At 41.7% G+C, this 24,057-nt stretch overlaps 1 protein-coding gene across 2 annotated transcripts in view; it reads right to left on the minus strand.

The window, feature by feature from the left end:
- NUDT14 (nudix hydrolase 14) overlaps nt 1-24,057 on the minus strand; it is a 79,511-nt gene that overhangs the window by 26,101 nt on the left and 29,353 nt on the right. For both annotated transcript variants that reach the window (XM_089522710.1, XM_089522711.1), the window contains exon 2: nt 21,006-21,049. In XM_089522710.1, the coding sequence (XP_089378836.1) occupies nt 21,006-21,049 (44 nt within the window). The remainder of the gene's footprint in view (nt 1-21,005; nt 21,050-24,057) is intronic.

The following is a 24,057-nucleotide window of genomic DNA, read 5'->3' on the forward strand; positions in this document are numbered from 1 at the left end:
CCTGAACCTACGAATGCCTACCCATTTCAAGGTATATGGATATTTCTATACTCATGACTTGGGCATGGATAGTTCCCCTCCTTCACAATGAGTCCTGAAACCACCAAAATTATTGTTAGGGGCACCAGAGGTGGATTGAAAAGTCTTGTCTGTGACTGACTGCTACAATTTCCATTGCTCTCTTTGGCAAAAGCAATGGATAAGGGTGACAGGATAGTACGGGTTATTCTGCACGACTCTAACCTCAAAAAAAGCAACTGGTTCATTTATAGCCAACTGGCTATAAATATTGCTAGAACACTCTGCAGTCTTTCACCCTGATCAATAATTACCTCTCATGCTTTTTCTATCTGGAGGCCTTCTTCTGTGGACCAGCATTCCATCCCTGTTTCTCCTTGCTGTTCCAGTTTTGTTCTAATTCAGACTCCTTTACTCAGACTCTACTTAATTTCACACTTCATTACATGACAAATTGCTTGGTTTGTGATTCCAGCTAGCTTTCTATTCTTTTTGCATGCTCCAGATGGGCTCTTGCAATCTGCCTGCTCTTGTCTTCAGCACAGATGATTATTGTATATATTCATGTGTAAGTCTAGCAACTTTAGTAAAAAAATTGACCCAAAAAATCTGGGTCGACTTAACCATGGGTCAATGTAAGTAACGTACTTTAACTCTTATCAAAAAAGGAACCATCCCCTTGTGGGTGGGGCTGGCGTAGCAGGTTGCATGGCGGGACCAGATTGAGTGGAAATCCTCTCCACGTGAGAAACAAACTTTCCTCCACCACTGAATTACAGCAACAATAACGCCTTTATTGGCAACAGGTAATGCAACAAAATAAACAGGCAAAGAAAACTGGTGCCTCAAAGTCCCCTTTAGCAGGCTGCGTTGGGTAGGCCTTCACTGGATTCCTTGTTCTGGTCGGGTGTGGACTCACCGCCTCGCTTTCCCCGAGTGTTTCTCCAGCGGCTCCCTGTCTGCTTTTTCCCAGTTTTGAGGTCTTGGGCCTTGCTCCCAGCTGCCTCCCTTTGGGTCCCACCATTCACCTTCCAGACTCCTGGGATCCCGACGGCGCCAGTCGCCCTTGCTTGGGTACCCAAAGTCTCCCTCCACCCGAGGGTCTATTAATCTTACAGCCTCGTGTGGTCCTGGCCTCCGCGGGCTTGCCCGACCCACCAGGGACACGGGCCTTCCCACTCGCTGCGGGCTATGAGTCACCTTTCCTCCTCTTAACTTGGCCGCCTCACCGCGTCCCCCTCTTCCGCGCCTTCTCCCTCTCCCCGCGCAACTTCTCTCCTCCTCTTTTATACTCTCTGGACGCCCCGCCTTCTCTTCCTCTGGCCCCTCCCCCGGGGTTCCTTCCCTCATTTCTTCCACCTGGTCCTCCTCAGCCCTCCCAACTCTCCCAATCTCTACCTCCACCTTACTACACCCCTTCTTTCAGTTGAGTGGCAAAAGTGAGTGTTTAGTCTGTCCCAGGAAAACCTAAAAGCACTGCCCCCCTCTATCTACTCTCTCTGCCGTGGCACTGCTTCTGGCCTTTTTTGCATGTCTGGATGGGAAAAGAGCAGTGGTAATTCCCTCTTCATTTGGCTAGCCTGCCTTTAGAATTAGCATGAACACGTAAATTCTTTTCCTTTGCTTCATCATCCTTTACATCCTTTGTTACATTCCCCTATGTTTTAGCATCCGTGACCTATCCATGGGTCATATAAAACTCCATAATTTTGGCCACAAAACCTGTCTTCGACTCATACATGAGATCGACTTATAGTCAAGTCTAAATGGTAATAAAAATACTTGCATGTAGGGAGGGGAGACTTCACTGAGTTGAGATCTTTGATGAAAAGGGTCAATTTCTTGATGAAAAGGTTCCACATTGGTTGCAATCTTGTATGGCTCAGTGGAGTAATGAACTTACACAAGGCTGATCCATATCCCACTCCCCAACTTACTGAACAGTCCTGAAGCCCCCCACCCCACCCCACCCTGGACCATTCCCTGCTTCTGGCCATGGGAAGACGTTTCAGCAATCTTGCAGGGAATGGCTATGTGAGGGGCTTCACGGGTTGTTTAGCAATGGAGGGGGTTGTCTTTGGGCAAATTAGATTAGAGAGCTGGGTCAAAACTAACAAAATGAATTTCAACATGGAGAAATATACTACATATAGGCAGATTTTTTTTTAAAGACTCATGTACAAGATAGGGGACACCTGGCTTGGCAACAGTCCATGCGAAAGGGATCTGGGATTCTTACTAGATCACAAGCTGAACATGAACATGAGTCAACAGTGTGAAGCAGCAGCTAAAAAACCCAATACAGTGATCCCTTACCTTACATGGGGGATCCATTTCGGATCTCCCATGTAAGGGAAATTCCGTGTATGCTCTAGTCCCATTAAAGATAATGGGGTTTGTGCCCACTTCGGTACGCAGCAGTGTGCACACCATGGGCATGCACACTATTACTTTTTCCGGTGTGCAGCACTGCTTCTTCCAGCGCGGTTTCCAGGATATGCTGGATATGTGGTTTCCAGGATAAGGCATGCCCGCATATGACGCGGGCGCTCTGTATAATCCGAGGCTGCATCAATAGGAGTGTAGTGTCTAGAACAAGGGAAACAAACTTTATTCTGCTTTGGTCAGACCTCATCTGGAATACTGTGTCTAGTTCTGGCCATGACAATTCAAGAAAAATATTGACAAGCTGGAGTGTGTCCAGAGGAGGGCAACAAAAATGGTGAAAGGTCTAGAAACCATGCCCTATGAGGAATGGCTTAGGGAGCTGTTTATGTTTAGCATGGGGAAGAGAAGGTTTAGAGGTGGCACAATAGCCATGTTTAAATTTAAATTTAGATATTTAATGGGATGTCATACTGAGGATGGAACAAGCTTGTTTTCTGCTGCTCCAGAGTCTAGGCCATGGAGCAATGGAATCAAACTGCAGGAAAAGCCATGGATGCCCAGTGTGGTCTCTTCCAACTCTGTGATTCTATATATTCCTTCATTTGGCTATAAGGGTTATGTATGCATGATTTTAAATTCAGCCCAACAGCTGATTATCAAATATTGACTGAACCTGAATGGCTGGCATCTGTAATGGAGAAGGGTCAGGGGAGGAAACGGGGGGAAATGTGATAGAGATTCATAAATTAACTCCTCAAGTTAGGATTCATGCTTGCTTTTAGAAGACAAATCCTAAGAGTGACAGGTCCTGAACATACAACGTGATAAACAGAGTGGTATTTCTCTTGTTATCAAACAGGCACCTCAAACAGCTTATGGTGGAGCAAACACAGCCACTCAATTCAGGGCAAATGTATTTCAGTTATACACATGGAGTATTTTTGATGCCATTCCTTTACTTTCCCAGAGCATTAACCATAATGCAGATAGGCCCAGGATTATATGTGTACGGGCTTCCACAGTCTTTATTGGCTCACTTTGAGCTCCTTGAAAAGCATGTCTTTCCCTCCCCAACTCTGCCAAAAGCCAACACCATTCCAAATGGCTACTTAAGATACAGCCCATCACAAAGGAAAGCCATAAGCTCTTGACAAAAACACTCAGCCTTTTGTACTAATCAGAGATAAAGTGGATTTAGTATAAAGAAATGAAGGGGGATAATTAAAGAGTTCTAAAAAGCTATTTCATTGCAGTATCGCACCCTAAAAACAATAACCCGAAACTAAATTTCAAAAGGCAAATTTAATATTAAAAACTTTGCACTGAAGAAGAGAAAGGGGTGAATCAATGAAGTGCATTTTTCAAGAGTTGGTTAAAAAAAAGCGTCCAAAACCTTTATCTGATGTTGTGGTAAAATGACCATATTCAATGGCCACAGACTCAATAGAAATGCCACATTCTGCTATTATGAACAAATAAGCTGTTGGCATAAATTTTACCCTACCCCCCAAAATCCTACTGTCCAAACCTACCAATTAATTAATTAATTTTTATCCTGCCTTTCTCCCAATTTGGGACCCAAGGTGGCTTACAACATATATAATATTAAAATCGCACTTTAAAAACAATTAAAATAATCTAATTAAAACAGTAAAACATTTTAAAACATTCAAAATTTAAAATATACAATGTTTAAATAATCTACCAACCCCTGATAAAAGCAGGCCTGCATGATTTTAAAAAGCTTGCTAGAATAAATGATCAGTTTAAGAGCTATTTGACAATGTATTGCAAATAAACTGCATAAAGCATTATTGTTTTGAGCGCAAAGGTAAAGTCATATAATATTTCCCGCCTCTCCCAAGGATCGATTAACATGAAGTACATACAGTATTTTAGGCAGTGGTCTCACCCTGACATTTCTCCCCCTCACTCTGAGGACTGGAGCAAAGGATCCAGGTCCTGAGACCTGGCCTGAAGATCTGGCAACTCTAACTGGTTGTACTAATTTGAGTTGGTTGTCATTGTGTGCCTTCAAGTTGTTTCCGACTTATGACGACCCTAAGGCAAACCTATCATGGGGTTTTCTTGCCAAGTTCTCTTCACAGGAGGGTTGTAATTGCCATTCTCTGAGGCTGAGAAAGTGGGACTTGCCCAGGATCATCCAGTGGATTTACATGATTGAGCTGGTATTTGAACCATGGTCTCCAGAGTCATAGTCCAAACTCAGATCATTGCACCATGCTGGCTCTCACCAACTAGAGTAGGGATTGAAGGGATTTGGTGGGCCTACTCTACCAGCTGAGTAGACCTACGAATCCCTTGCTGAATGGCAAGTTGTCATTTATATAAATCTCAATGATTCAATGTGGGGGACTCTTTGCTGAGGGGTACAGAAGCAGTGATTTGTAGGCCTGACAAGATGTCTCGAGAGGTGTGTTGTCTTCCAGGTGCAAAGATCCGTGATGTGACAGAGAGGCTGACAAGACTGGTCAAGCCTACTGACCAATACCCCTTCCTTTTGGTCCACGTGGGAACTAATGATACTGCAAGACACAGCATTCAGAACATCAAAAGGGATTACGAGGCGCTTGGTAGGAAGCTGAAAGGAATGGATGTACAGGTTGTCATCTCGTCTCTTCTGCCAGTTGAAGGGCATGGTCCAGGAAGGGAGAGGAAAATAGCAGATGTGAACAACTGGCTTCGCAGATGGTGCCGCCGAGAAGGATTTGGATTCTTCGATCATGGCCTGCGGTTCCATGAGGAGGGACTTCTTGCAACAGACGGGTTGCATCTCACGCCAGTTGGAAGAAATGTTTTTGCCAACAGTCTCAAGAACTTGATCAGGAGAGCTTTAAACTGAGTTCCGAGGGGAAGGGAGACAATATTAAGGAAGGCGAAAGGGATGGCGAAAATAGTCAAACTGATATAGAGGAAACAAGGCAAACAGTGCAAGGACCCAACAGTGGGAGGCAAAAAAACTTGCACAGGCAGCAAGTAAAAGGGAACCATGGTCTGCGATGTCTCTGCACAGAGCATGGGAAATAAGCAAGATGAACTCGAACTCCTAGTACAACAAAACAAATATGATATAATAGGCATCACTGAAACCTGGTGGGATGAGTCTCATGATTGGAATGTGGAAATAGAGGGGTATAACCTTATTTAGAGAAATAGCCCACACAGGAAAGGAGGAGGAATAGCACTATATGTCAGAGATATTTACACCAGTGAAGAGATCCTGGACATCAATCATGGAAGCCAGGTGGAGAGCTTCTGGATAAGAATCAAAGGGGAGGGAAACAACAAGGGTGTTACGGTGGGAGTCTACTACAGACCCCCAAGTCAGACTGAGGAATTGGATGATATCTTTCTCGAACAGATGACCACACAGTCAGAAAAGAGAGATGTAGTAGTGATGGGCGACTTCAACTATCCTGATATTTGCTGGAAGTCAAACTCAGCAAAATCCTCAAGGTCTAGCAAATTCCTCACTTGCCTGGAAGACAATTTCATGGTCCAAAAGGTGGAAGAGGCAACAAGGGGGTCAGCTATTTTAGATCTGATCCTAACCAACAAGGATGACTTGGTTAATGGGGTGCAAGTGGTGGGATCATTAGGTGGAAGTGACCATGTTCTCCTGGAGTTTGTAATACAGTGGAAAGGAGAAGCCAGGCAGAGTCAGACACGCATCCTAGACTTTAGGAGAGCAGATTTCAGTAAACTTAGAGAAGTATTGAGGGCGATTCCATGGTCAGAAATACTAAAAGATAAAGGAGTTCAGGATGGATGGGACTTTCTCAAAAGGGAGATACTGGAGGCACAATTTCAAACAGTTCCATTGAGAAAGAAAAACGGGAGGTGTCTCAAGAAACCAGGATGGATGACAAAGGAACTTTCAACCGAGCTAAGTTTGAAACGGAACATGTATAAGAAATGGAAAAAGGGGGAAATCACGAAAAAGGAATTCAAAGAAATAGCAGGCATGTGTAGGGGTAAAGTCAGAAAAGCTAAAGCGCAGAATGAACTCAGGCTTGCTAGAGAGGTTAAGAACAATAAAAAGGACTTTTTTGGATATGTCCGCAGCAAGAGGAAGGAGGAGGAAACGGTAGGGCCACTGCGTGGAGAAGATGGCAAAATGCTAACAGGAGACAGAAAAAAGGCAGAATTACTCAACACCTTCTTTGCCTCAGTCTTCTCAGAAAAGGCAAAGGGTGCTCAACCTGAGGATAATGGAGCAGAGGACTTGGCAGCCATTTTGAGACCGTGTGCTTGAGACCGTGTGCTCGTTGCTGAAGGGGAGGAGCTTCTGTGAGTCACATCTGTGAGTCACAAGGGGGCGGAGCTAGCAGACTAGCTTTATATACCAACTTCCAGAGCCTTCAGAACAGTCCGGCCAGAGAGAGGAGAAGGAGAGGAGCTGCTTGGCAGCCATTTTGAGACCGTGTGCTTGAGACCGTGTGCTTGTTGCTGAAGGGGAGGAGCTTCTGTGAGTCACATCTGTGAGTCACAAGGGGGCGGAGCTAGCAGACTAGCTTTATATACCAACTTCCAGAGCCTTCAGAACAGTCCGGCCAGAGAGAGGAGAAGGAGAGGAGCTGCTTGGCAGCCATTTTGAGACCGTGTGCTTGAGACCGTGTGCTTGTTGCTGAAGGGGAGGAGCTTCTGTGAGTCACATCTGTGAGTCACAAGGGGGCGGAGCTAGCAGACTAGCTTTATATACCAACTTCCAGAGCCTTCAGAACAGTCCGGCCAGAGAGAGGAGAAGGAGAGGAGCTGCTTGGCAGCCATTTTGAGACCGTGTGCTTGAGACCGTGTGCTCATTGCTGAAGGGGAGGAGCTTCTGTGAGTCACATCTGTGAGTCACAAGGGGGCGGAGCTAGCAGACTAGCTTTATATACCAACTTCCAGAGCCTTCAGAACAGTCCAGCCAGAGAGAGGAGAAGGAGAGGAGCTGCTTGGCAGCCATTTTGAGACCGTGTGCTTGAGACCGTGTGCTCATTGCTGAAGGGGAGGAGCTTCTGTGAGTCACATCTGTGAGTCACAAGGGGGCGGAGCTAGCAGACTAGCTTTATATACCAACTTCCAGAGCCTTCAGAACAGTCCGGCCAGAGAGAGGAGAAGGAGAGGAGCTGCTTGGCAGCCATTTTGAGACCGTGTGCTTGAGACCGTGTGCTCATTGCTGAAGGGGAGGAGCTTCTGTGAGTCACATCTGTGAGTCACAAGGGGGCGGAGCTAGCAGACTAGCTTTATATACCAACTTCCAGAGCCTTCAGAACAGTCCGGCCAGAGAGAGGAGAAGGAGAGGAGCTGCTTGGCAGCCATTTTGAGACCGTGTGCTTGAGACCGTGTGCTCGTTGCTGAAGGGGAGGAGCTTCTGTGAGTCACATCTGTGAGTCACAAGGGGGCGGAGCTAGCAGACTAGCTTTATATACCAACTTCCAGAGCCTTCAGAACAGTCCGGCCAGAGAGAATTTTCATTTTCTTTAACTCAACAACTCTGCTCAAGTGGCATCAGGTTAGAATCAGATATTGAAACAGAACCTTCCCTTTAAGTGTAAGATAGCAGCCAGTACTTACCTTTAAAGAAGTATTCCCAATAGATTGACTGTTATATTTATTACTAAAGACTTTGCAGTATGGACAACGAGGGATCTGCCGCAGTCACCTGCAACTCTTGTGGGATGTTTCTCTTCTTGCCTACAGAAGTGGAGAACTTCACATGCACCAAGTGCAAGTTGGTAGCACTCTTGGAGGAGAAAGTGCAGCAGCTGGAGTCCAGAGTAGCTACACTTCAGCATATTAGGGAACAAGAGGATTTCCTGGACTCAATAGAACTAACCATCTTGGATGAGTACCACGCAGAGGAAGATGCTAGGGTGGAAGAGGTCACTTGCCAAACAGGGGAGGCAGACAGCTGGAGGAATGTCACAAAGAGAAGTAAGCCAAGAAGGAATTTTTCGGTGAGCTTGCAGCTAGAGAATCGATTCGAAGCTCTTTCCCTTATCAAGGAGGATGAAGAAGAGCAGCATGGACAGACTTCTGGGACAGAGCAGAGGAGCCTGAGAGTCCCACCCGAGGGAACAGTCGCTGCTAAGCCTCGGAGGAGGCGTGTGGTCGTAGTGGGAGACTCCTTGCTGAGGGGAACAGAAGCAGTGATTTGTAGGCCTGACAAGATGTCTCGAGAGGTGTGTTGTCTTCCAGGTGCAAAGATCCGTGATGTGACAGAGAGGCTGACAAGACTGGTCAAGCCTACTGACCAATACCCCTTCCTTTTGGTCCACGTGGGAATTAATGATACTGCAAGACACAGCATTCAGAACATCAAAAGGGATTACGAGGCGCTTGGTAGGAAGCTGAAAGGAATGGATGTACAGGTTGTCATCTCGTCTCTTCTGCCAGTTGAAGGGCACGGTCCAGGAAGGGAGAGGAAAATAGCAGATGTGAACAACTGGCTTCGCAGATGGTGCCGCCGAGAAGGATTTGGATTCTTCGATCATGGGCTGCGGTTCCATGAGGAGGGACTTCTTGCAACAGATGGGTTGCATCTCACGCCAGTTGGAAGAAATGTTTTTGCCAACAGTCTCAAGAACTTGATCAGGAGAGCTTTAAACTGAGTTCCGAGGGGAAGGGAGACAATATTAAGGAAGGCGAAAGGGATGGCGAAAATAGTCAAACTGACACAGAGGAAACAAGGCAAACAGTGCAAGGACCCAGCAGTGGGAGGCTAAAAACTTGCACAGGCAGCAAGTAAAAGGGAACCATGGTCTGCGATGTCTCTACACTAATGCACAGAGCATGGGAAATAAGCAAGATGAACTCGAACTCCTAGTACAACAAAGCAAATATGATATAATAGGCATCACTGAAACCTGGTGGGATGAGTCTCATGATTGGAATGTGGAAATAGAGGGGTATAACCTTATTAAGAGAAATAGGCCAAACAGGAAAGGAGGAGGAATAGCACTATATGTCAGAGATATTTACACCAGTGAAGAGATCCTGGACATCAATCATGGAAGCCAGGTGGAGAGCATCTGGATAAGAATCAAAGGGGAGGGAAACAACAAGGGTGTTACGGTGGGAGTCTACTACAGACCCCCAAGTCAGACTGAGGAATTGGATGATATCTTTCTAGAACAGATGTCCACACAGTCAGAAAAGAGAGATGTAGTAGTGATGGGCGACTTCAACTATCCTGATATTTGCTGGAAGTCAAACTCAGCAAAATCCTCAAGGTCTAGCAAATTCCTCACTTGCCTGGAAGACAATTTCATGGTCCAAAAGGTGGAAGAGGCAACAAGGGGGTCAGCTATTTTAGATCTGATCCTAACCAACAAGGATGACTTGGTTAATGGGGTGCAAGTGGTGGGATCCTTAGGTGGAAGCGACCATGTTCTCCTGGAGTTTGTTATACAATGGAGAGGAGAAGCCAGGCAGAGTCAGACACGCATCCTAGACTTTAGGAGAGCGGATTTCAGTAAACTTAGAGAAGTACTGAGGGCGATTCCATGGTCAGAAATACTAAAAGATAAAGGAGTTCAGGACGGATGGGACTTTCTCAAAAGGGAGATACTGAAGGCACAATTTCAAACAGTTCCAGTGAGAAAGAAAAACGGGAGGTGTCTCAAGAAACCAGGATGGATGACTAAGGAACTTTCAACTGAGCTAAGTTTGAAACGGAACATGTATAAGAAATGGAAAAAGGGGGAAATCACGAAAAAGGAATTCAAAGAAATAGCAGGCATGTGTAGGGGTAAAGTCAGAAAAGCTAAAGCGCAGAATGAACTCAGGCTTGCTAGAGAGGTTAAGAACAATAAAAAGGGCTTTTTTGGATATGTCCGCAGCAAGAGGAAGAAGAAGGAAACGGTAGGGCCACTGCGTGGAGAAGATGGCAAAATGCTAACAGGAGATAGAGAAAAGGCAGAATTACTCAACACCTTCTTTGCCTCAGTCTTCTCAGAAAAGGCAAAGGGTGCTCAACCTGAGGATAATGGAGCAGAGGACAGAATAGGGGAATTTCAGCACAGAATAAGTAAAGAGATAGTAGAGGAACACCTTGTTAATCTAAATGAATTTAAGTCTTCGGGACCAGATGAACTCCATCCAAGGGTATTAAAAGAACTGGCAAAAGTAATATCGGAGCCATTGGCAATCATATTTGAAAACTCCTGGAGAACAGGAGAGATCCCAGCAGACTGGCGAAGGGCAAACGTTGTCCCCATCTTCAAAAAGGGGAAAAAAGAGGATACCAACAATTATTGTCCAGTTAGTCTGACATCAGTTCTAGGAAAGATTCTGGAGCAGATCATTAAACAGAGAGTCTGTGAACATCTAGAAGGCAATGCCATAATCACAAAAAGTCAACATGGGTTTCAGAGAAACAAGTCATGCTGGGGATGTTTAGCCTGGAGAAAAGAAGGTTAAGAGGTGATATGATAGCCCTGTTTAAATATTTGAAAGGATGTCATATTGAGGAGGGAGCAAGCTTGTTTTCTGCTGCTCCAGAGAACAGGACCCGGAACAATGGATGCAAGCTACAGGAAAAGAGATTCCACTTGAACATTAGGAGGAACTTCCTGACAGTAAGGGCTGTTCGACAGTGGAATGCACTTCCTCGGAAGGTGATAGAGTCTCCTTCCTTGGAGGTCTTTAAACAGAGGCTGGATGGCCATCTGTCAGGGATGCTTTGATTTGGATTTCCTGCATGGCAGGGGGTTGGACTGGATGGCCCTAGTGGTCTCTTCCAACTCTACGATTCTACGATTCTATGATTCTATGATTCTATCAACATGTCACATTTCTTTTAAACACATTCTCTTGAAGGCACACAAAAATACATTAACTGTATGTGTGTGTTGAAACAGAACAATTTCCCTAATTGAAGAAAACATGAAATATGCACTAGAATAGGTTAAATGAACAGCTATGACACCCCAAATACAGGAGGGTTTTTACAGGAAAGGCAATGGATCAAGAAATCCTTTGTGATGCCACAAGCAACAAGGCCTGCTGTTTGAACCATCAGGCTTGCTAGAGAAAGAAAAGTCACAATACATTTTAAGACATTTTAAGACATGTTAACAATCCCATAAGCATGTTTCTTTGAAACATAAACTACAGCTACTTATTATTACAGTGGCTTGAGCTGACTAAAGTACTTTATTTAATCATCATAGAAAAGAATGAGGTGATGGAGAAATTTTCAAATAAACAAAAGCTCAGCAATGTGTAATAATGGATAAAATATAGAGTGTAAGAATTCAACAACAACAAAAAAAGGAAATGAACTGTCGGGCCAACATTCAGTATACAATGTACTGCATTAGTCAGAGCATTTTTAAGTACAATATATTCTCTGTGTTTGTGTGTGAGAGATACCTTGGCCCACATCCCAGGATCCACAAGACAAGGAGACCTTACAATTCAAAACCATTTCTGTTGGGGTGGGGGCGTAAAATAAATTTCAAAGCTATTGTGTTTATAGTTTCAGTAAGCTCCCTGATGGTGATGTTTGCAACACATGTTGTAATGGCCCTTAATTATTTGTGAAAACGGCTTTCCCCCAAAATGGTATTACATAAATGCCTCAACCCCCTAGGAGTCCAAAACTGTGAAAGCACACAGAATATTAGTTTTCACTAGTGCTGCTACAGTGGCAAACTTGATCTGTTGCCTGCTGGTTGCAATCTGCATATGGACAATCCTGGGCATAAAATCCTGTTTGAAAACACTGAAATTCTGGACCATGCCAACCACTACCATGTCAGGATGCACAGGGAAGCCATTGAAATCCACATACACCTGGATAATTTCAACAGAAAAGAGGAAACCCTTAAAGTAAACAAGGTTTGGCTACCAGTCCTGAAAAATAGCAAGATAAAAAGACTCAACAAATGCAAATGAGAAATCTCCCAGCAGACAATGAACACTATCAAGCAGACCCTAATCCTCTTTTCTAGACCCTCCCACCCAGAGGCCTGCTATTAACAACAAAACAATACACATGCAAATCACTCCTGCCTTTCCAGGTCACACAATATATATACCCAAGTCCTTTCCAGACAAGCATTCTCTGAAGATGCCAGCCACAGATGCTGACAAAACGTCAGGAAGAAACTCTTCTAGAACATGGCCACATAGCCCGAAAAACCCAGAAAAAACTTTGAGTGCCGGCCATGAAAGCCTTCAACTTCACAATGCAGAGTTCTGTAGAAATGAAAATGTATTTACGTTAAGTGTATTGGTGTGACATCCTAAATTCTAAAACTGTACACTGAGATAGGTAAATGTGACATACAAGTTAGGAACACAAGAAGTTTCCCAACACTAGTTTTGACTTTTTGTTCATTTGGGCTCGTACCATCTATTCTGACTGAAAGCTATGAGTGTGAAAAGTTACAGATATCTGATTACTTGTTTGTTGCATTTTTTCCAGTATCTCAACAGCACTCTTGTCTCATCCACATTCCATATCAAATTGTGAGACTGTCCCTGCTCTCCCTCCCACAGAAATTCATATGTCAGTTGGTTAATACTTTGCCCAGCATACACATTTCTTATGCATTTTTCTGAATATATCTTTATGCATTTTACCATCAACTAAAGCATGTCTGCATGTATTTTCAAATATATATATATATGTATTTAGTTGTGTGCATTCACTTGCATATTAATCAAGAAGGGAAAAAATGGAAAGAAGAATCATGGTTTCCTGCTGCTGATGGCACAACAAATGATATCCGTATGCTTTTGTTATTAGTCTTGCAAAACACAAATCATACTTCTTATTTTGCTTCTAATCAAACACAAGAAGACCAGCTGTACCTGTTCATGAAGGGGCAGGTAAAGCTGGAACTGAAGGTCCTTTCAAAATGACAGTTGTGACCACGGCATAAAAATAAATCAGACAATTATCTCAGTTGAAAGAAACTTTTGATGGGTTGCTTGATTCACCTCCTTCAACAAAGGCAGGATAAAATTCATTATCCCTGCATCATCCTTGATAAAAAGGTGTCAAGTCTAGACTCGATCACCATCAACACTGTTGATTGCCCAACATCCTTTCACAGCTTGTTCAAAAAGCCTTTCCTTAATGTTTAACTCAAAATGTTCTGTCTTCAGCCTTAGATGTCTACATGTTCTTTGCCTCAATGGCCAAGGAAGATAATTGATATCTGTCTCCTCTAAAGTAATCTTTACGAAGATCTATTATTTTTAGACATTGATAATATATCCAGAATTGCAAGATCATTCAGTTTTGCGACCCATTCCCTTATTGTAGGGGTTCTACTAGATTTCCAATATTTTGCCCAGGTCAGCCTGGCGGCTGTTATCATATATAATAGAGTACTAATCTCGTCTTGGACCAAGTTATCCTGAATTCCATCTGTAATGTTCAACAAAAACAATTCGGGATTCAGAGGTACATTCTTCTTCAGGGTACATACAATATTTTTATGGATATTTTTCCAAAACTTCTTGACAACCTCACACTGCCACCAAAGGTGGTAAAAGGAACCACCTTTTTCTTTACATTTCCAACATGTCGAAATTCCGTGTTTGGCTATCTTAGCAAGTCTGGTTGGCGTCAGATACCATCTATAGAAAAGTTTATAGTAATTCTCTTTTAAACTAATACAAGTAGTAAACCGTAAATTCTTCTTCCAAACATTTTCCCAACTGGCTAGCGGTATTTCTTTCCCGATGTTTTGGGCCCATCTTATCATGTTGGTTTTCACCGTTTCATCTATCATTTCCATATTGACCAGAAATATATAATTTTTTTTAATTAATTTAACTCTATTACCTCTAATAATCTTATCAAATTCCAATTCTGTATTTTCTATTCCCAATGTCTCCTTATCCCTTTTCCAATCTTCTTTTATTTGCCAGTACTTTAACCAAGTCAAATGGGGATCCAATCCTAATAATTTATCCTTAGTTATAAAATCTTCTAGTCCTCCATTTTTCCTTAATAGGTTCTCATATCTTATCCAGCTATTAGTCAATTTGTTTTCATTCTTATGCTGTGCCTCTTGCGGAGAAGTCCATTTTGGTAACCCTCTATATAACTGTTTCTTTAATGTATTCCAAATATACAGTAAAGAATTCCTAATAAGATGCTGTTTGAATTGCCTAATTTCCTTATTTGCTCCGTAACAAATATAAGCATGCCAGCCCCGATCTAATCCATAACCTTCGATGTACAACGATTTATCATCTTCCAGTAATATCCAATCTCTAATCCAGGTTAAAGCGCATGCATTATAATATAATTCTAAATTTGGTAATCCCAGCCCCCCTCTATTCTTACTATCCTGAAAAACTTTAAGTTTTATCCTGGGCTTCTTTCCTTGCCACAAAAATTCCAAAATGTCTCTTTCCCATATTTTAAACTGTGTTCTTCTATTAATAATTGGTAATGTCTGAAACAGAAAAAGCATTCTAGGGAGTATATTCATCTGTATCGATGCAATTTTACCCATTAAGGAAGCATGTTGTTTTCCCCATCTTTTCAGATCCGCCCTTATATTCTCCCATGTTGTTAAATAATTATTCTTAAATAAATCTGAGTTATTTTCTGTCAACATTATACCCAGATATTTAATTTTACTAATCAGATGGAAATGTGTTAGTACTTCCATTTTCTTTTTTTCTATCTCATTTAAATTTTTAGTTAACAAACCGGTTTTCTTTTTATTAACTTGCAACCCTGATAATTCACCGAATTCACCTAAGATTTCTTCCAATCTTTGGATTGACTTTTTTGGGTTTTCCAGTATGATCACCAAATCATCCGCAAAAGCACAAACCTTGTATTTATATTTAGCCAATTCCAGCCCTTGTATTCTATCGTCTTTGTTTATTTTGTTAATAAGTACTTCCATTACTAACAAAAAAAAGGAGTGGTGACATGGGACAACCTTGACGTGTCCCTTTTTCAATATTAATTAGTTCTGTTTTCTCTCCATTCAGAATAATTCTGGTACTTTGTTTACTATAAATACTCATTATCCAATTTTTAAATCTACCCCCTATACCCCATTCATCCAATGCAATCTCTAGAAAATCCCAATTGACGTTATCGAAGGCTTTTTCAATATCCATAAATATTAATCCCAATTTTCTTCTTTTGTATATTTGGAAAAACTCTATTATATTAATAATAGTTCTGATATTATCCTTCAAATGTCTTTTCGGTAGAAAACCAGCTTGTTCCGGCTTTATCAAAATAGAAAGTATTTTTTTTAATCGCTCAGCAAGAATGGATGTAAAAATCTTATAGTCGATATTTAAAAGTGATATAGGTCGGTAATTCTCTATAAATTCAAGGTCTCTATTTTCCTTTGGAATTAATGTTGTTAAACAGTGACGCCACGATTCTGGGTAATTCCCCCAATCAATATCATTTATGGTTTCTAATAAGGGGGGTATTAGCTCTTCCTTAAAGATCTTATAGAATTTCCCTGTCAGTCCATCTGGGCCTGGAGCTTTATTCTCATTAAGTCTTTTTATTGCAGCTTCTAATTCTTCTACATTAATAGGATCATTTAGGTTATTTCCTTGAGTTTCCTTAATCCCTACTTGAATATTATCTCTTAGATATTCCCGTATACTAACTCTCTTTCCCTGCGATAGTTCTTCCGCCTTATATCGTTTCTTATAATAGTTTGTAATTACCTCCTTTAGATCATCCTGGTGTGTAACCACTATCTCGCCTTTTTTTAATTTTGTTATTGCTCTCTTCTCCTTGTTTTTCTTTAGTTTATGCGCTAACCATTTTCCAACCTTATTGGCATTCTCAAATTCATTATACTTAATATATTTGATTTTATCTGTAACCTCCTGCATCATGTTTTTATCAATCTTACTCTTGATCAATTGTAATTCATTTATCACCTCTTCATCTCCAGGATTTTTTTTTTTTTTTTTTGCTTCTTGTTCCTTTAATTTCAGTTGATCAAATGACTCCTTATCTTTGCTTGATTTTTCCTTTTTCTTTCTCTTCTCCTGTTGTATTAACAGCCCTCTAAAAACTGCTTTTCCCGCCTCCCAAACCACATGCATCGGAGTCCCCTTCTTTGAGTTTTCCTGAAAATGGAATTTAATTTCTTGCCTGATCTTTTTCACTATTTCTTCGTCTGATAATAAATAATTTTTAAGGCTCCAGGTGAATTCCTTATATCTTTGTTTCAATGTAAGAATAACCGGACAATGATCTGATAGTACCATCGGGAGAATTTCCACACTCCTAATTTCTGTATTTATTAATTTGGATGTTAATACCATGTCAATCCTCGACCAGGTTTTATATCTGTTTGAATAGAATGTGTAATCCTTTTTATTCCCATGCAAAATTTTCCACATATCTTTCAATTCCATATCTTTCATCATTTCAAAGGCCGATTTGGGCAATTTGCCCTGCCCTTTCCTATATTTTTGTTTAGACCTATCTTCCCTAGTGTTTATAGATTATTTCCAGTGAGAAAAGAACCAGCTTCAAAATGACCCAACACTGGGACAGCGTGAGACAGCACCAAGAGAATTACAACATTGTACAATAAATTCCAGGCAAAGTTGGGTCTAACACAGTGCAATTGTAGTATAAAAATGTCATGTGAGTTGTTCTGTGTATGTTGTGTTGTTCTGTGTATGTGGAAAACTTGCAATGATCCTACCAGAGCTTAAAGAAATTATATCTTGGGGATACACTTCCCAGAATCCTCCTGTCAGCATGTCTAGTTTGAAACGTGTTTCTCCTCACGTGAGTAGTTTCTGTACATGAAATCTATCTCCATGTAGGAAAAAAGAAGTATATTCTATGAGAACGGTGATATGGCATCATACTTTTGTTTTGGCAGACATGGAAGTAAGGGCCACATTTGAGACAGAAATTCACACCTCAACATCCAACTGAAACCTCTCAAAAGCTATAATTGGCTATTTATAATAATAATAAATAAAATATTTATTTGTGTTTCCTTGCCTCTCCCAATTGGATCGAAGCATTTCCCCCACATTAATGTAGGATATGTCCATACTATTTTATTCCATGTCTTTTATTGTTCAAAAATGTTTAATAGATATACAGTCATCAGGTTGGAAAAGTTATTTTTGGCACAACAACTCCCAGAATCCCCAAGTCAGGTGGCAGGGAGATTCTGGGAACTGTAGTCAATTTAGTAACTGTTTTCTGCTCTGGCACAATCAACATGAACCTGGGATTAATGGCTAAGTAGTTTTTGAATCTTGTTATCTTAGTGGTTATTCAAATTCAGAATGTTATGGGCACATACAGAATAACTTATTGCAATCTTTATGTATCATTACTAAAAAAGGAAACTTTATTTCAACATGCACTGATAACTTAACACACACTGCGTCACAACGAAGACCACAAAGATAGAAACAGCCACTAAATAATTCCCTGTCGGCAACCAACCTCCAGTTGTAAGTGGCGGGGGGGGGGGGGGGAAGCAATAAATTATGTTGAAAGACTTGTGAATGAATCTGCAAAATGTCAGACTGTGGCTTCAGTCATTCCTACTAAAAAGCTGCAGTCATTGCTGATTTGACTGAGGGCACAATCTGTCATAAATATATTTATTTGCATTGGCCCCCACTAGAATGATCATGGTTGTTTGTAACACCTAACTTTGCCCATGTAGGTTTATCATGCCAGGGTCTTGAGTTATCCCATCGGCACAATTTTGCTTGTTCAGTGTATGAAGTAGTTATACTCGTGGCTGCTTTCGATGTGTTGTGTTGCAGGTGGTACATTCACATGAAAGGAGGCCCACATGTAGCACATGATTGAGCATTTAATAGTGGCTTCTCTTAAGACCTATGGAAAGTCAGCATAACCAACTGGGGCTACTGGGAACTGAATTCCAAAAATAACTTTCCCAAGTTCAGAAAGAGGCTGTACAACTTACTGGGAATGCTCTAGCTGGATTTGTTACATTTAGCGGTAAGATGTGGAAATATCCTTGCTGACCGTAACTCACACTGCACTCATGCATCTTAATTTACAGCAGGGGTAGGCAACCTGCGGCCCACAGGCCGGATGCGGCCCGGCGAGGCCTTGGGACCGGCCCCAGCCCAGTCCTGCTGCCAATTGCTGCCGGGGCCTTTGGCCTCTCGCGCGCAGGGGCAAGGGGGGCAATTGTCTATAGAAGCCTCAGAAACATGCATTTATATTAACATTTTTTGAAAAATTAGCAAATTTTTTCGTGTGTCCTTCACTTTTTTTAAAAAAGTGTCCACCATTTGAAAATTTTGTCCTACATTTGTCCCGGTTTATTTATTTATTTAAATTTTTTAAAAATTATTTACTTATTTATTTTTTGGCTTCGCCCCCCAGTTGTCTGAGGGACAGCAACCCGGCCCCCAGCTCAAAAAGGTTGCCTACCCCTGATTTACAGGAAAGCAGAGATATCAGTGGTGGGAGGGCATTCCTAAACTGAATGCTTTTGCTGCAATATAGCATGGGCAAGCAGCAGGAACGTCTAAGAAGGGTGAGACAGAGGAGTACTAAACCAGCCTCCAAACAACTGCTCTGCACCTCCAATTGTTCTGCACCTTGTCATTCCATGGGTGAAGCAAGCCAAAATTATGCTCTTTAGCCATATAACATAAGAATTTTGGCTTGCTTCACCCATGGAAAATGAGGTGCAGATCAATGATCTTAAGAGTCTAGTTTAGCACTTCTCTGTCTCACCCTGCTTAGTCATTTGTGCTGTTTGTATATGCCATATTATTCCCTATGTTATATGGTTATAGAGCATAATTTTGGCTTGCTTCATCTATGGAAAACAAGGTGCAGAGCCATTGTCTTGGAAACTGGTTTATCTTTCTCTGTCTCACCCTGCTTGGTCATTCCTGCTGCTTGTCCTCACTACATTGTGGCAAAAGCATAAAATGGAACCCTAGCATGGCATAGTGCACAGAGCCCTGGATTCAAAAGGGGAAGATCTGCCTTCACAGGAATGTTACAAAACCTCCTCTGTCTATTGAACCAGTGGAGGCTATACGAAGTGAGACATGGAAGACAACCTTCTAGGCTGTGAAGTCATGATTGTGGAATGCCCTCTTCTTAGCAGACCGACTTCTTTCCAGCACCAAAATAAAACAAGGCTTTTTAGAAAAGCCTTTGGGGACTAATTTATTTCAAGTATACACGTAAATGGTATTAAATTGTTGCAGTTTTTAAAGTGGTTTTAACAGTTGCTATCTTTAATAAGAGCCCGTCCAGAGCGACCCTTCACTCTGTCTCACCACCTTCCCAGGCTTGTTTGATGGAAGGAAGGGAGAAGCCTTTTTGGTGATTGCTCCCAGACTTTGGAACTCACTCCCTAAGGAAGCCAGAATTATTATTTATGCTTTTAATCTAGAAATTGTTTACATTGTATGCTGCCCTGAGATCCTGAGTAAGAATAAGACAGAAGCTTTCCAAGAAACAAATAAATAATACATAAGTAAATAAGAAGACCCTTCATGAATGACGATAGGTCATTTGCAGTCTCCTTTGGTGACTGTAACGCAATTTGCAATTTCTTAGCCTCAGGCTATCTGGATAAAATGGAATGAATCCAAAGGTACAAACAGGAACAAACAAATTTCAAAAAGAAAAAAATGTAGAGGGATTCCAGTGCAAGAGAGGCATTCACAGTTGGGTTTACCTGAGCATAGAACTAATCCAGCATTATCAGGTTCAGATGACAAATTTGGGGCATACATAGATGGAATGAAGATGTTTTATTATTCCCAGGATGTTAGGCAATCTGGAGCTTGAACAAGATGGCTTGGCATTCTTGCCAAACTGAAAGCTGTACTTTGCAGTCACTAAAAAAGTTGCAGGATGACAGCTGCTATACATGTAAAGGCAACAAATGTTATGTGACCAGAGATGACTGGCATGACATGTGCACCTTATGTAATCATGTTCCCAGCTATTTTAAAAATGTCCTGCTAAAAAGCCCTTTAAAACTGATGCTTGTAACACACTAAACCAAAACAAACAACAAACAACCACAACCCCTTTCCCACCCTACTGGAAACAGGTCTCTTGGGTGCTTTCTTTTCACAACCATTTAGGGGGGGAAATGGTTCCAGGAAGCAATCTCTTGTTAAAAACAGCAGTGTTATCTTTTGCAGAACCAATTTACGAAATGGTTATGTTTCAGAACAAAAGAAATAGTGAGGTACTGATTTTCAGCAATTCATTGGTCTTTACAGTCTCCCAGATGCAACTTCTTGATCTCTAAGTGATGTTTTTGAAGTCTGTAGCTTTGGAACTCCTATGCCCTGGAGGCATGAAAACAGTATGAACTAAGTACACTGAAAGGCAAGGTTTGCGTAGGAGTGTGTTACCTCAAAATGAATATGGGGTGGGGTGAGGGGATATATAGCCATGTTTGATGTTAAGCAAATGCTCAAAAGCGCTTATATGAATGCAAAGACAGACAGACAGACAGACAGACAGACAGACAGACAGACAGTCAAATGGATGATGGCTTGTTTGAAAAATGATGGCTTGCTTGAAAAATGTTCTGGAAAATAATGTTTAGCCAATAAATACATTCAGGGAAATTTACCTGTCATGTGTCCTCATGAAGTCCCAAATTTTGGAAATCCCATTCTGGAAAACAAAAGCCATAACTAACCATTAGTACAGAGAGTTAGTCTTTAATCTATTCACATATAAATCAATCACTATAATATTCTTGTGTGGATATGTATGGTTTTAGATGCTATTGCATTTTATGTTGGAGGACATTTTGCATGCCACAAGTTTGGAAGAATATATACATCTTATAACACCTTTGAGAATAAATAAAGGAAGGAAATTACTTTCATGGATTCCAGTCCACTTCATCAAATGCAAGTACATTAAAGTATATAAGTACTTTTCAAATAAATATATATACCATACTTGCTTCATTTATGGTATTTTGGCAAGGACTGTTAAGGAAGCAATGGCAAAGATATCTGCGGGAGCCTCAAAAATGTCTGTGGGGACCTCCACTGCTTAGCCTTATCCTTGAGGAAAAGCTGGGCTGTGGAGGAGGCTTAAGGAGTCTTACCAGAGATGTTGTTTGGCTGTTAGCTGCCATCTACCACCAGAACTTGTACCACATCCTCACAGGCTACCAGAAATCCTTTGGCAGGCCACAGGTTGGACCGTATGTTGTGCAGGCTTGGTTAAGCTACCGTAACTCACAAACAGTTATTTTATCAATGACAAGTGAATATGTATTTTGGAAATATAGTCAGCTTACATTAATGTACAGCTGATTTTCCATATCCATGTATTCTGCACCTATGGATTCAACCATCCATGGCTGAAAGTTTTTTTTAAAAAATTCCAATAAGCAAACCTTTATTTTGCCATGTTATGTAAGTAACATAAATGGCATATAATGTATATAATGGGACTTGAGCATCAACAGATTTTGATATCCACAGGGTTGTGTGGAACCATACCCCAGTGGATACCAAAGGCCCACTATATTTGCCTATACCATGCTCATACTGTAGGAATTCCCTTCCCTTTCCCCCTCCCTCCTTGTAGTCATACTTTTAAAAAATCAATATTTTTTTTTAAAAAATCAAGAGGAGCCAAACAAAATCCCAACCATTTCTAGCTTTAACAGTTTTGTATAAACACATGCCCCTCAAGGCTCTATGCTACTTGGCTGGGAAGGACTGCAACTTGCCTACTAAACCTATGAGAATCCTATCCTCCATTGCAGCGGACTGCACTGTTTTTCCAGCTCTTTACCAAAATTGGTCTCCTATTTATACATAAATTCCAAACATCTGCAACTCTGATTTAACTTATGCTGGCCACAATTCTGCATGGCTCAGTATAGTGTAGCATAGTAGTTCCACATGCGGAACTACAGTGTGGTGAGCTATTTACCATCCCCTTGAGCTACCACAGAGCTGCTATTCCATGCCTGATTGATGATGGTGGTGGGATCACAGAAGCATCTGGATATGTCCCCATAGCCAGATGTGAGGCCACAACATTATCTGCTGAGGTTCACCAGGGTCCCCTGAAGGCCTCAGTAGCTAATGTAATCAGTTTGTGCCTCGCTACAGAGACATAGTCAGATGCTTCTGCAATCTCATTTGTTTCCCACCAAGTTCAAAATGGCCGGGGGTGAGGGAAGATTCATTGAGTCTATGGTAGGTCGAGGTGGAACTTTGTTTGCTGCTGAGGGAGAAAAGGTGTATTAACTTCTTCAGTGACTAAAAACAGATATATGCAGACCAGCCATTGTTTATTTATTTATATATTACAGTATGGAACACTGGACTTAGGATATGAAAATAGCAAACCACAATTTGTTGCAGCGGGTGAATTAATGCTCATTACCAAGCACATTTTACAGAGGAAATATTTACCTGCTTACTTATTATTCTGCCTTCCTCCTGACATGGAATCCAAAATGGTTTACAGTAAAGTTTAGAATCATAGAATCATAGCATTGGAAGAAACCACAAGGGCCATCCAGTCCAACCCCCTGCCACGACACAATCAAGGCATTCCTGACAGATAGCCACCCAGCCTCAGCTTATAAAACCTCCAAAGGAGACTTCATTACACCTCTTGTCTTAAACAAGACAAAGCTACAAACCTAATGGTGAAAAGTTATAACACTGCATCTGTTTCCATGCATCTGAGGAAGTAGATTTGTGTAGGAGTGTGCCACATACAAAAGCGTATGCTGCAACTGGATGGCCCTTGTGGTCTCTTCCAACTCTACAATTCTATGATTCTATGGTACAGTTAGCAAGCAAGCAAGTACATTTCTATACTGCTTATCAGTACTCTTAAGCACTCCCTAAGCGGTTAACAATGTGTAAGGCAATTGCCCCAAACAAGCTGGGTACTCATTTTAGTGACCTACAGAACGATGCAAGGCTTAGCTGATCCTGAAGCCCTAGAATCATAGAATCATAGAATCATAGAATCGTAGAGTTGGAAGAGACCACTAGGGCCATCCAGTCCAACCCCCTGCCATGCAGGAAATCCAAATCAAAGCATCCCTGACAGATGGCCATCCAGCCTCTGTTTAAAGACCTCCAAGGAAGGAGACTCTATCACCTTCCGAGGAAGTGCATTCCACTGCCGAACAGCCCTTACTGTCAGGAAGTTCCTCCTAATGTTCAGGTGGAATCTCTTTTCCTGTAGCTTGCATCCATTGTTCCGGGTCCTGTTCTCTGGAGCAGCAGAAAACAAGCTTGCTCCCTCCTCAATATGACATCCTTTCAAATATTTAAACAGGGCTATCATATCACCTTTTAACCTTCTTTTCTCCAGGCTAAACATCCCCAGCTCCCTAAGTCGTTCCTCATAGGGCATGGTCTCCAGACCCTTCACCATTTTTGTCGCCCTCCTTTGGACACGCTCCAGTTTCTCAATGTCCTTTTTGAATTGTGGCGCCCACAACTGGACACAATATTCTAGGTGGGGCCTGACCAAAGCAGAATACAGTGGCACTATTACTTCTCTTGATCTAGACACTATACTTCTATTGATGCAGCCTAAAATAGCATTGGCCTTTTTAGCTGCCGCATCACACTGTTCACTCATGTTCAACTTGTGGTCTACTTGGACTCCTAGATCCCTTTCACACG

The sequence above is a fragment of the Sceloporus occidentalis genome, unplaced genomic scaffold (genome assembly GCF_023333645.1).
Source record: "Sceloporus occidentalis isolate IW3139 unplaced genomic scaffold, rSceOcc1.0.p SCAF_4, whole genome shotgun sequence".
NCBI lineage: Eukaryota > Metazoa > Chordata > Lepidosauria > Squamata > Phrynosomatidae > Sceloporus > Sceloporus occidentalis.